A 13,852-nucleotide genomic window follows, 5' to 3' on the forward strand; every position below is an offset into this window, starting at 1 on the left:
GCATAGAGGTGCCCTAAGCATCTGAATTTATGAACAGGATCCTGATGGGTACGAGTAATGGTGCTTTTAATATACCAGCGGGTAACAGAAATAGAATCCTGGAGGAGGGTTGCAGCATGGGTTAAAAAGGCAATCTGCATTGCTGGGGTTTTGGAGCTTAGGTGCACGTCCCTGTTCATGAGAGAAACAAAGTTTTCTTTGTGTGTCTCTCGTCCTTCTCTGATGCTGTCCTTAGAGTAGATTATTCGGGCATCCTGTTTGTTTGCCGCAGTGACTATACACACGTCTCAAACTACCCTTCCAGCCCATCAGGCTGGTTTTTGTACCTTTCCCCCCAACCGGCAGGGATCAAATCCGTTCTCATCTTCGAGGTTTGAGCCTTGTAGATAGTTTTTCTCTATGGCTTCCCCAACCCAAACGGCAGTTTTTGGTCTCCCATCCTCCACACAGCTGTTGCCGTGTTCTTCCTTTGCCTGTGATCAACACTCTGAACCCTTAAATGGGTTATGAATATTGTTTCTGTCCAGAACTGAATGTCTGACATGTAAGTTTAAGATTAAAGATGCATCAGAATTTCTGTCCCTTCAGTCCCAATCCTACCACCATTCCTTCCTCCTCTTGGGAATCGGCTCCTTCCACATGTCCCCACTTGGAGGAAAGGAATGTCCTTGATTATTTCATCTCCACCCCTCCTTATACTGAGCAGATGTTTCACCCCTGGTCCCACAGCTTAAGTGGGTAAATACCTGCACTTTCTAGAGGAGGATACCGAAGCAAGCCAAGGGTCACTCAGCAAGGTGAAAGTGGAAGTACTTGGGGCCTGCTCTAGAGGAGAAAAGTAAAAGGCACTTTCCCCACTTGCGCTGTCTCAGCTGCACTGATTTGTACTGGACTGAAAAGAGATCTTTTCCTCCTAGGTTAGAAAAGCCATAGGTGTCTTGAAGCTCAGGCCTCTTTTCCATTTTCTGAATTACGTTATCGCTCTGATGAAAAATGGTTGTTATTAAGGCCATTGTTCTTTCATCCAGTGACTGTGCAGCAAAGACCTCCCTTTAAAAGTAGACAATGGGGTAATTTAATTGAAAGTCTGAACTAACAATAAGGTCAGTTAGTCAGTGGACTTGCTGCTCCAAGGGCATTGCCCAGACCCTTTCTCCTTGAGCATTCAGAAGGAGGCGATGTAGCCAAGTGTTGTGCCAAGAAGGCTGTAGCACAAATGCAACTGGCTTCTTTGTGCTTTATCTGTCACACTACAGGAATTCTTACTTTCTTCTCTTTGCAGCTGAGCGTGCTCTAGACACCATGAACTTTGATGTGATAAAAGGCAAACCAATCCGCATCATGTGGTCTCAGCGGGACCCCTCCCTGAGGAAGTCGGGGGTTGGGAATGTCTTCATCAAGAACCTGGACAAATCCATAGACAACAAGGCACTTTACGATACGTTCTCAGCCTTTGGGAATATCTTGTCATGCAAGGTGAGACTCGGTACCTTCTCCAAACCTTAAAAAGCCATTTAACCCTAGGAAGGCTAACCGCACCTTGTCATGCATCCACAGATGCATCACAAGCAGGTCCAAGGAGGTGATCCTCCCCCTCTATATGACATTGGTCAGGCTGCAGTTGGAGTACTGCATCCAGTTCTGGGCGCCGCACTTCAGGAGGGATGTGGACAGCCTGGAGAGGGTCCAGAGGAGGGCCACTCGCATGATTGGGGGCAGCAGGGCAGTCCCTACAAGGAGAGGCTATGAGACCTGAATCCGTTCAGCCTTTGCAAGAGAAGGCTGAGAGGGGATCTGGTGGCCGTATCTGAAGTGGCCAAGGAAGACCAGCAGGCAGTGGGAGAGTTCCTGTTCCCCCGAGCACTACTGGGAGTAACAAGGAATAACGGCCATAAGTTGACGGAGAGTAGATTCAGGCTAGATATCAGGAGGCACTACTTTACAGTCAGGGTGGGTAGGAGCTGGAACCAACTTCCAAGGGAAGTGGTGCTCGCTCCTACCCTGGGGGTCTTTAAAAGGAGGCTAGATAGACACCTTGCCGGGGTCGTTTGACCCCAGCATCCTTTCCTGACCATGGCAGGGAGTCGGACTTGATGATCTGCTCAGGTCCCTTCCAACCCTACCAACTATGAAACTATGAGTTAAACTGCGTAGAGTTGACCAGACCTGATCAAACACACATGACACTGGGGAATAAGAAAGGGGGAGTGACTGCCAAGCTCAGGGCAGGGAACTTTCAAAAGCAGCATAGAAGAGGGTGCAGTTGAGTAAAGGAGGGGAGATCACCAGCTTGATACCAACTCTTGGTCATCAGTTCTCCAGACACCCCCATCTCTGAAATCCAGAGCAGGTTATGCTTTGGTAATTCCATCCTTTGGCAACAACTTGTTTTCCCTATGTTGCCACCTGATTTGTTTGAAGACAGCCTAAGGAAAAGCTTGTTCTCTGCAGTTTAGGATATGAACAAGACTACAAATTTCAGCTTCCGAAACAGTGGGTTAGTGTTTCTGTCGTAGCTGGCATATGCTTGAAGTACTGAACTCTGGCTTTTGTATGAGGTGCATCAGCTATGCTGAGTCAGGGCCATACTTCCACTTAATCCATAAATGTGAGTGCCTTACATAGGAGAGGAAGTTTCATCTCCAGTTGACTGATGGAAAATCCAAGGCACGAGGGCGAAGTGCCTTGCTGAAGGTCACAGAGCAGCCGAGTGGCATAACGGCAACTAAGACTGTGGTGTCAGCCAGTATTTAGTTTGCATTCATTATTTATATTTTAGCGCTACCTGAGAGCCTCAGTCAAGGACCACACTTTCAGCTTTTTATTCATACCTTCTGTGGAAATGTGATAAAGAGGAAGTTTTTGGACATCTCTGCAGTTGGCATCCTATCACCAGCATTGCCTATAATGCAGAGCTGATGATCTGGTTTGCTGTGTTGCTTACAGGTGGTGTGTGATGAGAATGGCTCTAAGGGCTACGCATTTGTGCACTTTGAGACCCAGGATGCTGCAGATAGAGCCATCGAGAAGATGAACGGCATGCTGCTAAACGACCGCAAAGTGTGAGTGTCACAGCCAGAAGCAGCAACGATCGCATGAACCGTGATGCATCTCGGTATTAACAGGGACACACAAGGCTACTGGTTCTTCTGGCCCAAGCCTTGGCCTGCTACCTCTCCACTACAGGGCTGGTGAGTTTCCCTGCCCAAGCCATGGCCTGCTACCTCTCCATTACAGGGATGGTGGATCTCCCTGACCAAGTCTGGATTTGCTGTTGCTCCACTATTGGGCTGGGTGGGGGGTAATCCTTGCCTACACGCTCTCCATTGTAGAGCTGGGTGGGCCCCCTTTTCCTGCTACCTCCCCATTACAGGACAGGTGACTTCTGGTTGGTCTCTGGCCTGTTACACCTTCCCCCAGCTCATACAGGCACTCTTGTTTGCTGTACTGCAAATAATGCGTTGCACTTCCAGCCTTGAAAGCCAAAGTTCTCACTGCAGTTTTTCCTCTTTCTTTTCAGATTTGTGGGGCGATTCAAGTCCCGTAAAGAGCGGGAGGCTGAGTTGGGAGCCAAAGCAAAGGAATTCACCAATGTTTACATTAAAAACTTTGGGGATGACATGGATGATGAGAGACTGAAGGAGCTCTTCAGCAAATACGGTAAATAGAGAGATACTCTTGATGTAGCTGTAAACTTTGTAGCCAGGGTAATGGAAACTGTTGCCCTCTCTGCGCTACTTCTGAATCTCTCTGAGGGCAGAGTAGGGCAATACTGAGATAGTGGCTGTCTGCCCTACAAAGCATGTCAGACACAAGGCAGAGGCTGTATCACAAATGTGAGCAAAAACAAGCCAGGGTTGTTGGAGAAGCTTTCGTTTCAGTTTGTAAAGCCTGGAAATCTAGTGTAAGTAATGCCTTCCTCATTCTGTCCCTTGGCCACAGGGAAGACTTTGAGTGTGAAGGTGATGACAGACCCCACAGGAAAGTCCAAAGGCTTTGGCTTTGTGAGCTTTGAAAAACATGAGGATGCCAACAAGGTATGAGCAATGTTTGTTCTACATTTTTGTCCGAGCATGAGACACGGGAATTGGGTGGTGGGGCGGAAAGGGGAGTGATAAATAGCAAAGCTTAACTAACGTCTTCTGATGTCCAGCTTGAAAAGCTTTTGCACTTCACCACATTGTTTATTCATGCTGAAGTCTATATTCTTGCAAATTACTAGATCCATGCAGCCTCCTGTAGGACAGACATCAGGAATTTCAATTTGATTAGGGAATATTACATGAGTAGGGACCGGGGGAGAATGGAAGGTGTTTGGCACTGGAATGATGATTAGAAATGCTTTTTCCCCAAGAATAGGCTTGAACAAGACTTGGCGTTATGACCAAGTTGTCAAGTCATGTATCACTTCTTTTAGGCCAGAATTGTGGGCAGTGTCCATACAGTCCCTGCCAATAACTTTGATTTGTTTCTTCCTGGACCTTTTTGTAGAAATAGCATAAATGGAATATGGTCAACTTGGCCGCCTTAGTCCACAACCAAGGAAGTAGGATGGGGCTGTCAGTAATCAGACTTGGTAATAGAGACAGCTGCTGCTTTGCTTCAGCAATTGACAGGAATTTTCTGTTCGACTCCCTGTCCAGGCAGTGGAAGAGATGAATGGAAAGGACATCAATGGGAAAATGGTGTTTGTTGGTCGAGCACAGAAGAAAGTAGAACGCCAGGCAGAGCTGAAACGGAAGTTTGAGCAGCTGAAACAAGAGAGAATCAGTCGGTACCAGGTACGGCAAGACAACACGTGTCCTCCAGTACTGACCAGATGCCCCCACCTTCACTCAGTCTGCTGGTGGACTTCAAAAGGAACATGAGAAGAAATAATTTATCATCTCTTTTGCAATGCTGACCTCTGGAGTCAAGATCAAGCAGCACCCCCTAGTATTATGGGCTGATGAAATAACCAGGGGTCAGAGCTATGACAATAAACTGAAATATTTAGGAGCCTGTGGGAATAGATCAGAGTGCTATAGGAACCATCAAGCTAAGGTCTCATGCACATAATTTCCTGTTTAAGATGACAGGCACTGTATGTGCATGACAAGAGGGTGTCAAAGGGCCATACTTTTGTTGTAGTTGTGGTAAGGCTTAGCATCTACCTTGCATCTAAATCTTTCCTGTTCCTTGCAATACAGTGCAGGATTGGGGACACATGGTGCTACAGCAAAGCAGAGTGAATCCAGACAGGTTTCTTCACTTATACTGGGACTTGTCTCTACAACTCTGCAACATTTATTGCCCATAGTTCTAAGATGAAGGGAAGAAAACTCTGCGGATTATGTAAGCAGAGTATGGATTTGGCACAGGACGGTTGTGCTCAACATTCCTGGAATACTTATTTTTTTTAATGAAATGGATGTTTTCTGTATTGATGGTTTTTTTTGGGTTTTTTTTGGTAGGGAGTTAACCTATATATTAAAAACCTAGATGACACTATTGATGATGAAAAGCTGAGGAAGGAGTTCTCACCGTTTGGATCAATAACAAGTGCCAAGGTAGTGTGAAGGTTCATACTCGTGGATTTGAAAAAGGACTGCTATCTGTCTTGACTCTAGGGTGCAGGGTAGTTTTCATATCTGTGGGTCTTGGGTCTGGATAATTTGGACGAGTCAGTCAGTGGATTTCAGTTGGGCTAAGTGCGTTCTTCCTTTGGGACAGTATTGAGCACCTTTGCTTCATCTCTTATGGCAAACTCACCTGTGGTTCAGGTGACTCCTCTATGGGCATGAGGGGCCTAGGAATGCTGCCACGAGTCCTACGTTTCCTTACTTGCACCTGAATCTTTCCCATTCCTTGCAGCACAGTGCGAGTCTGGGGACATATGGTGCATACAGCAAAGCAGAGTAAATCCAGACAGGTGGTTTTTCTCTTTCACTGAGTGCTTGTCTCTACACCTCTGCGATAGCTCTTATCTGACTGAGGAACATGAAGGCTCTCTGAATAAAGAGAACATGCATTTTCCTGTCAGGGAATGGGAAGGAGGGTGAAGGTTGTATTGGAAACAATGGCAATTGCTACATGGCTGAATGACCAATATCTCTACAGAACAACTATTACCTTTCTGGTGCCCGGGGAGAAAGATCACTGTTCACGCTCGCATTCCCTGAATTTTGGATAGGCTGCTAGGCCAGTTGCCGCCGACACGGGCCAGCCTGCATAATGTTGCTGTATTAACATTCATTCCTTGTTGCAGGTGATGCTAGAGGATGGGCGAAGCAAAGGGTTTGGTTTTGTCTGCTTTTCCTCCCCCGAAGAAGCGACCAAAGCTGTGACTGAGATGAACGGGCGTATTGTGGGCTCCAAGCCCTTGTACGTTGCGCTGGCACAGAGGAAAGAGGAGCGCAAGGCCCATCTCACCAATCAGTACATGCAGCGCATTGCTGGGATGAGGGCCCTGCCAGCCAACACCATCATTAACCAGTTCCAGCCTGCTGCTGGGGGCTACTTCATGCCTGCTGTGCCCCAGGTGAGTCCAGCAAAGTTCAGTGCTACTAGCATCACCCAACTGGAACCTTTAACCTGTAGCTGCCCTGTTGAGTCTTTCTGCTGCACTTTTAACCAGGCTCTGATTCTGCAAGTCTCCAAGCCAGGGGGATTAATTCTGTGGCTCCTCTGTTCTGTGATCTTGCATGAATCCAGACAAAGCTGCCAAATCCCAGTAAAACAGCACTTTCAGTCAATTGCTGTAGTAGAGCTCCTTCAGGGTTTCTCTGATCTCTTCACAGGCTCAGAGCAGACCGACTTACTATGCACCCAATCAGATGACGCAGATGAGACCTAACCCACGCTGGCAACAAGGGGGAAGACCACAAGGTGAGCAGGCTAGAAAAGAAGCTATGGTTTTATGGTGCCTTTTCTCTCTTGCTCTCCCATTCTTCTCTTCTATGTACCTGCTCATCCTGTATCTTCTGTGTCACTAGAGTTGAGGGATCGTATGTAGTTATTACCCTTTGAAGGACAGACTGGATGTCATTTTAGATGGGTGATTATTCCTGGTGATCCACTGTTGCTAGTGACTGAAGCCTCTGGAAGTGAATCTTACTTGTTGGTGATTGAAGCCTTGCCATGCTAGTCCTCGGTGGAACTGTTCATCTATTTCTCTTATTGCCTGTGCTCTCCACAGTCATCTCTGTATCGGGACCCCAGCAAACAACACTAGTTCTAAAGCCAACTCACTTGGGAGAGTCAGAACTCCCTTGTTTTTCCCAAAGCGGGCAAGGATTACACACACACATCGCCCTCCTGCAGCATGCAAACTCCACACGCTGCTTGCAGCTGATGGTCTTGGGATGGCTAATCACTTTCTATTTTAGGAATTTCCTCTCATTGTTCTTATCTCTCCCATTAGGCTTCCAAGGAATGCCAAATGCCATGCGCCAGTCTGGGCCACGTCCAGCACTGCGCCATCTGGCCCCCGCTGGCAATACTCAGGCCTCTCGTGGCCTCCCGGCTGCTGCCCAGAGAGTCGGTAAGCAGTCCTTTTCTTAGTGATCCTCCAGCATGAAGGGAGCAGGGGGGGAGCACAGAGTCTCTTGTTCATATTTCTGAAGATCGATGCCAGGAGGTGTCACGGAGCCCTTAGGCACCCACTAGGGAGGCCTAAGTAGGATAGAGACAGCACCTAAATCTTTCCTGTCCTTGCGGTACAGTGCAAGTCTGGGGACAGCAGGTGCTATAGCACAGCAGAGGAAATCCAGACGGGTTGCCTTGCACTTCAGTTGGGATCTGTCTCTACAACTCTGCAACACATTTGCTCTCTCTGAAAATGGGCTCTGTGTGATTCTGAATGGCTTTTCCAGAGTACAATATCCAGCTTGCTTTATTGGAGGGAATGTAAGTAGAAAATGTCTTAAAAGCAGCATTTATAGCAACTGGCTTAGTTTTATAGCCTCTTCTTAATGTAGCCAGCTGCTTCTGATACTTGGATAATTAACCACCTTTCCAACCATCTCCCACATGGCAAAGTGAACTTTATATTAGGAAGGCCTGATAAGTCATGGATGTTGCCATAGTGAATTGCACTGTGGGATTTTAGTTCAGAGTATCTGAATTAAGAGGATGCAGTTGTGCAAAACAAGACTTTCTCCAGCTGGACTCTGTCCTTCAGCTTGATATTTCTGCCTCTGCATTATTGAAAGACTGGATTATGTATCAGTGTTCAGCTCTGAGAGGGGTCTGGTGCTTGCTTGTGGCAAAGTCCTGTGCTGATAATTTTGAGCTAGCTGGGAAATGGGATCTACACATGTGTGCTGATATGTACAATCTTTTATCCTATTTTTTCTTTTGTAGGGGTTGCCACTGCCGCTCAGAACTTAGCTCCTCGTCCGCCTGTAGCTGCCCCTGCTCCCAGAGCAGTTCCTCCTTATAAATATGCCTCAAGTGTCCGCAGCCCACACCCAACTGTTCAGCCTTTGCAGGTAACACAACGGTCTGTGCTTTAGCTAGCTGTGATGAAATTAGACTGCAGTAGCTGCAGGAATAGGATTTTAACCTTGACTATAAAGTATCTGACAATGCCCAAACTACCCTGATAATTCAGACCCACCAGAAAGCAGGGTATAAGAAGCTGGCTCTGCCCTTAACTCTCCCTGTTGCAGTTCAATTAGTGCAGCCTTTTAATTCTGACAGGCCCTTTATTTACCTTTTTCTTTCTATAGAAAATCTTTTCTTGCATCCTTGCCCCAAAATGTGTTTGATCTCCTCTACACAGCCTTCCACAAGGTATCCTTGAAGATAATGTTGGGCTGTGCATTGAGATCACCAGGCTCATCTCTGGAGGGCAGAGCTGGCCCACAATTTTTTGGGCCCCCCTGCAAGATGTAGTTTTGGGGCCCCCTGATCCATCAGCAGAGACTACCATAGCAGGGTGCAGGGCTCAGGGCAAATCAGCTTGTGCGGGGCCCCCGTTCCAGCCAGAACAGCTAGACAAACATCCACCAAACACCCCCAAACACAAGAGGGGTCACGGCCTCTCCGCCTGGCTCTGTGGGGCCCCTTGTGGCCTCAGGTCCTGTAGGATAGGATGGGCTGGCCCTGCTGGAGGGCATAAGCCACAAACTAGTACTGCTCTTACCTTAGTGTTACCTGGCTCCACTAAGCAGACTGCTGCCTTGCACAGTACTAAAGCTGTCTGTACCTAGGATATTCTCAGACAACATGCCTCTGAGTTTTTATATGATTGCTTTCTGCAGCTTGGGTTCTGTGTGGCTGGGAGCTATGAGCCTCCATCACATTTCTCCTTGAAATTATTTCCTTGCGTAGGCCTTCCCAGTTGTAGAGGCTCTGCTAGGGGCTGACGTGTGTCCTGGAAGAGGCATAATGTATTGTCTCACTGCCCTTTAAACGCAAAGCAACCAAGCTAATGCTGCTTTTTCGGCTCTTATAGGCACCTCAGCCTGCAGTACACGTGCAGGGACAGGAACCTTTAACGGCTTCCATGCTGGCTGCTGCCCCTCCCCAGGAGCAGAAACAGATGCTGGGTAAGTGATGCTTCGGAAGTCAGTCCTGCTGCCTTCTGCACAGCGAGGAAGCTGAACACATTTCTCGTTATCATATTTGACTTCAGAGCTTTTTAAAGCACAAAGTCTCAAGCAACTGGGATGCACGAGGCTCCTTTTTGTGAAAATAAGGGGTGTTTTGCTAGCCCCTACAGGCAGTAGTTTGGGTGTAGATACAGTGATGCTTAAAAATGATGGTAGTTGGGCATTCTGACTTAGACTTGAAAACATCTAGTGTTCCCTAAAAACTAGTAGTGAAAAAAAGATCAGGGGTGGGGCATGGAAATTAGATGCCATGGAAATGTAAAGCTAGTGTTTGCTCTAGTTTAAAACTTCGAGAGGTGCTGATCTGCTTCCTGTGTTAGTTGTACTCGCTGCAAAGGACCTGTGAGAGCACCCTGCAAAGACCATTTGAACTTTACTTTCCTAGGAGAACGCTTGTTCCCCCTGATTCAAGCTATGCACCCCAGCCTTGCGGGGAAGATCACAGGAATGCTGCTAGAGATTGACAATTCAGAGCTACTGCACATGCTGGAGTCTCCAGAATCCCTCCGGTCAAAGGTAAATTCTCCCATTTCTCAAGGTAGTTTGGATTGAGTGATTTTGTTAAAGATGATGGATCTTACCTGGCAGTTTGTCTTCCCTAGGTGGAGGAGGCTGTTGCTGTGTTGCAGGCTCACCAAGCCAAGAAAGAAGCTGCCCAGAAGGTGGGCGTGGTTGCTGCTACCTCTTAAACCAGGAAGACTGGTGAGTGTGTTAGTTAGAGCTTCTTAACCTTAGATTCACTGGAACATAGTTTGGGAGGATATAAACTGCCAAGTGGGGTTAGGTATAATGGCATCAGATGCCAGACTCCGTCTTGTAAATAGAAACTTCCACTTTTAATCTTGAAGAAATAAGCACATAAAAAAGAAGGTAGTTCTTTACAGCAAGCAAACATGTTTGGAAGATTAAAATGTGCTGACATGGAATTCATAAAGCCCTTTAAATCATTCACCTGTCAGGGAATAGAATTCATCAAAATGAGACCAGACTCGAGCAATTTTTGTCCAAACCCAGGTATGCTGCTAATGTCCATGTCTTGTCCTGACGGTTACCCTGAGGTAGACAAGAATAGCACCGAAGTGCACAGCATGACTTGGCAAGCTTGGCATGACTTGCTGTGTGGTTCTTCTTGGTTTTGCTAGTTGCCAAGTGATTCTTATAGAATCTCTGATTTTCTTTTTTCCATGCCTTTTTAGATGGGTATCTTTAGACTAGGACTGGATGTTCGTATGCTTTTCTTTAACTGTTTCATTTATGAGTTCTTTAATATGGATGTGTGTGGAGTTACCAGGAATTTCAAGGCATTTTCTACAGGACTGCTGCCAGAGCACTGGCAGTAAAGGATTATGGGAAATCTTCCATTCTGGAAGGCACTGGCTTAAAATGAAAACACACCATGCATACGTGTTGTAAAAGTGTGCGGTATGCAGCTTGGCCATTGCTTGTCAATAATTTGACATTGCAACAATAATTATTCCCTCATCACAAAGTTTTCATATTTCCACCTTCAGCATAGTGTTATGGAGAGGTGGATAATATCAGCAACTGTAGATAGAAACCTACACGGTGAGAGGAATAAGAAGTTATCTGGGAATTTTTAATGGGCTGGTCATGTTTAAATTACTGTCAGTCTGCACTAAATCAAGACGCCTGTATGGGGGCAGGAAAAAAAGCAAACTAATTTTCTAACCTTTTTCCCCCGCATAGGATGCAAAGAAGCCAAATAGCCCCTTCATAGACATCAGCTCAAGATGTTTGAAGATACTCTTAATTGTCCTGCAGATCTCCGCACCATGCACCATATCCAAATAACCATATTGCATTTTGTAAATTAACCTTTAAAATCTTATTTAAAAAAAATCAATTCCATGAAGCTTTAGATTTCCAAGACCAGGATTAAGTTTGCACGCTTTTCCTTTGTGGCCAGGACAGAGTTAACCTTTGTCTTTTCTAAGCAGGACATTAAGGATTTCTGATTGAAAGTTTTTTGTGGTTTTGGTTTTAACTGAACAATCCAGTTTGCAAAATCTGGAAAGTGTTTATCAATAAAGGAATAAAAACTTTCACTAAATGAGTCTCTTCCCCGTGGTGTGCTTAGCCATCCTGGATTTATTCTGCTTGTCAGAAGTAAACCGTTAGGTAATTACTGTCTGATTGAATTGTGGTTTTAAATGTTTAATCCTGTTATTATTCTGTTTAAGCTAACAGGTGGCTAGGCCAAAACTCCACTTTAAATTATGACTTCAAACTGGGCCCTGTTTTGGATCTTCAAAGAAACTCTAAGGTGGTTGTAACTGATAGTTTATTTAAGTGGACCCCTGCCCTCTGAGGTGGTCTTGGGCAACATTTTTCAGATGAAGCACAGAAACAGGGTTTGATCACTTTTCATTTAAAAATCCCATAGCAGTCTACGAGATGAAGTGATTTTGATAGTTTTTTATTCTGCATGACTACATACTATGTAGGAGGAACTGAGGTACACTTTTAATTGGATACTGCCACTTTTTAATACTTTATTAAGAAATCCAACTTAACTAACCAATTTAACAGTTAGATGCACCCAATACTCTGAAATATACATGAAGACCGGTATTTATCGACCATCAACAGTGCTTCCTTGACCCAAGTCAATGTGCATAGAAGTCTTGTGTTCTTTTCTTCTCTTCAATCTGACAGTTCCTTTTCGTTTCTGTTGATGCTAAGCTTTTGTATTTCTTCATCTCTGTGTGGTATTTCAACCCCTATATTTCCCTAGAACCTTGTCATTTCCTTTTAACAGTCACAAATGTAGTGTTGTGCTGGTAAGTGTATGCTGCACCTTAGAGATAGATGGCTGCCTTTCAGTGACAGTAGAACTAGCGTGTGCTTTGTGATGTTGTTGGGGTGAGCCTTTGGCATGGAGTGTGGTATAAACGAGTACAGGAGAACACAAGCACAGCCCAGATCAAGGTAGAAGGGAGGAATTGAGACTGTACAATGACTTGAAGATTTTACTAAAGGAAAACCACTGAAATGCTGAGCACGTACCAGTTAACGCTGTAAAATAAGGGTGCCTGCTTAGGGGAGCAGCGGTTTAATTCATGTTTACAGACCATTTGAGACCATTGGATGAGTGGTGCTAGAAAAGTGCAAATGGTTCTTTTGATTTTGGGGGTATAAATGCAAGACTGATGTGCCATTTTGCCTGTCTGCTGCACTGTTACGAGCAAACCATGGTGTTAAAATATGCAAGAAACCCGTTTAGAAATCTGGTACTTAACAGTCCGTGTCCAAGCCCAAGAATAGAACAAGCTTGTGGAGCAGAAGCACAGCAAGGCAGTGCCTTGGGTCTCCTGTTGGTAAGCTGAAAATCAAGAAAGGAAGGTTTCAGTTTCAATACTGTGTCCTAGATTAAGAACTGAGCAATCTAGTGGTAGATATCCTGAGAGATCCAGCTTGTGCCTTGGACCTGCTGCTTTGAGATGACCACTTCTAATGCATTTTTTTTTCTTTCCAACTGTACTTCATAAATTTGCCCTAGCTGCTTTGCTTAATTTGGGATTAATCCAAACCATGCCTCAGCAAACTGCTGTGCAGCTGCCTTACGCAGAAGATCATCAGAGAAACTACTGTCAGACTCCTGGTTAGAAGCAGTTAGCTGTATTGGTCTGAAGGCAGGCAGGCAGGCAGAAAGCAGGGTAGATCTATGCCCCTTCCAGACTAGCTAAATAAGATACAATATGGAGCACAAACTTTCATGGGCTGAAGTTCACTTTATTAGATGCTGTCCAAGCTCCCAGTTAGCCGTACCAAGTAGCTTATACCGCAGGTCTCACAAAACATCGACTCAATGAAAAAAATATGGATAACTTTTGGAGTCAGAGATTTTTAACCTACAGGTGAGAGAAAACTGGTGATGGAGGGGAATTGTATTATCCTTTCAGCAGTGGGTAATTAGGTATAATAACAGTGTTAGAAGGCAGGGCAGATGAGATTTATTCTTTATAGACTGAAGGAAGGGGAGGGTGTAGCGCGCACAGCTGAAGCTCACAAGTTTGTGTGTTGTGTATCCTTACCTCCTAGATGCACATTATACGATAGATACGGTTAGAAGTATAGACTCATCCAATGTGTGCACACCTAGTATACATAATGACATCATCTATATACACACATATATAGGTATAGATATAGAGACACACACACAAGCACAAACGTTTGTGAGCATCAGCTACATATCCATACATATTCCATCCAGGAAGAACACCAACTGCTGA

The 13,852-nt window shown here is 45.5% G+C and overlaps 1 protein-coding gene and 3 non-coding genes across 8 annotated transcripts in view; all 4 read left to right on the forward strand.

Annotated features, from left to right (window-relative positions):
- PABPC4 (poly(A) binding protein cytoplasmic 4) overlaps positions 1-11,667 on the forward strand; it is an 18,720-nt gene extending 7,053 nt beyond the window's left edge. For 3 of the 5 annotated variants that reach the window (XM_006019305.2, XM_025198660.1, XM_025198661.1), the window contains exons 2-15: positions 1,283-1,476; positions 2,947-3,062; positions 3,521-3,660; positions 3,943-4,037; positions 4,644-4,781; positions 5,454-5,549; positions 6,248-6,520; positions 6,780-6,867; positions 7,403-7,522; positions 8,344-8,471; positions 9,440-9,533; positions 9,982-10,112; positions 10,199-10,298; positions 11,304-11,667. In XM_006019305.2, coding sequence (XP_006019367.1) covers positions 1,283-1,476; positions 2,947-3,062; positions 3,521-3,660; positions 3,943-4,037; positions 4,644-4,781; positions 5,454-5,549; positions 6,248-6,520; positions 6,780-6,867; positions 7,403-7,522; positions 8,344-8,471; positions 9,440-9,533; positions 9,982-10,112; positions 10,199-10,285 — 1,700 coding nt within the window. In that variant the 3' untranslated portion in view covers positions 10,286-10,298; positions 11,304-11,667. Of the gene's footprint in view, positions 1-1,282; positions 1,477-2,946; positions 3,063-3,520; positions 3,661-3,942; positions 4,038-4,643; positions 4,782-5,189; positions 5,341-5,453; positions 5,550-6,247; positions 6,521-6,779; positions 6,868-7,402; positions 7,523-7,703; positions 7,888-8,343; positions 8,473-9,439; positions 9,534-9,981; positions 10,113-10,198; positions 10,299-11,303 lie in introns of those variants that run through there. The other 2 variants (XR_003092991.1, XM_025198663.1) reach the window with 2 other exon arrangements.
- Positions 5,157-5,288, forward strand: LOC112549553. Its single transcript, XR_003093005.1, has one exon. It is a non-coding gene; the product is annotated as a small nucleolar RNA SNORA55 (small nucleolar RNA).
- LOC112549554 lies at positions 5,826-5,961 on the forward strand. The gene has a single exon (XR_003093006.1). It is a non-coding gene; the product is annotated as a small nucleolar RNA SNORA55 (small nucleolar RNA).
- On the forward strand, positions 7,672-7,804 carry LOC112549555. Its single transcript, XR_003093007.1, has one exon. It is a non-coding gene; the product is annotated as a small nucleolar RNA SNORA55 (small nucleolar RNA).
- Positions 11,668-13,852: the final 2,185 nt, after the last annotated feature.

This window comes from Alligator sinensis, unplaced genomic scaffold (genome assembly GCF_000455745.1).
Source record: "Alligator sinensis unplaced genomic scaffold, ASM45574v1 scaffold337_1, whole genome shotgun sequence".
NCBI lineage: Eukaryota > Metazoa > Chordata > Crocodylia > Alligatoridae > Alligator > Alligator sinensis.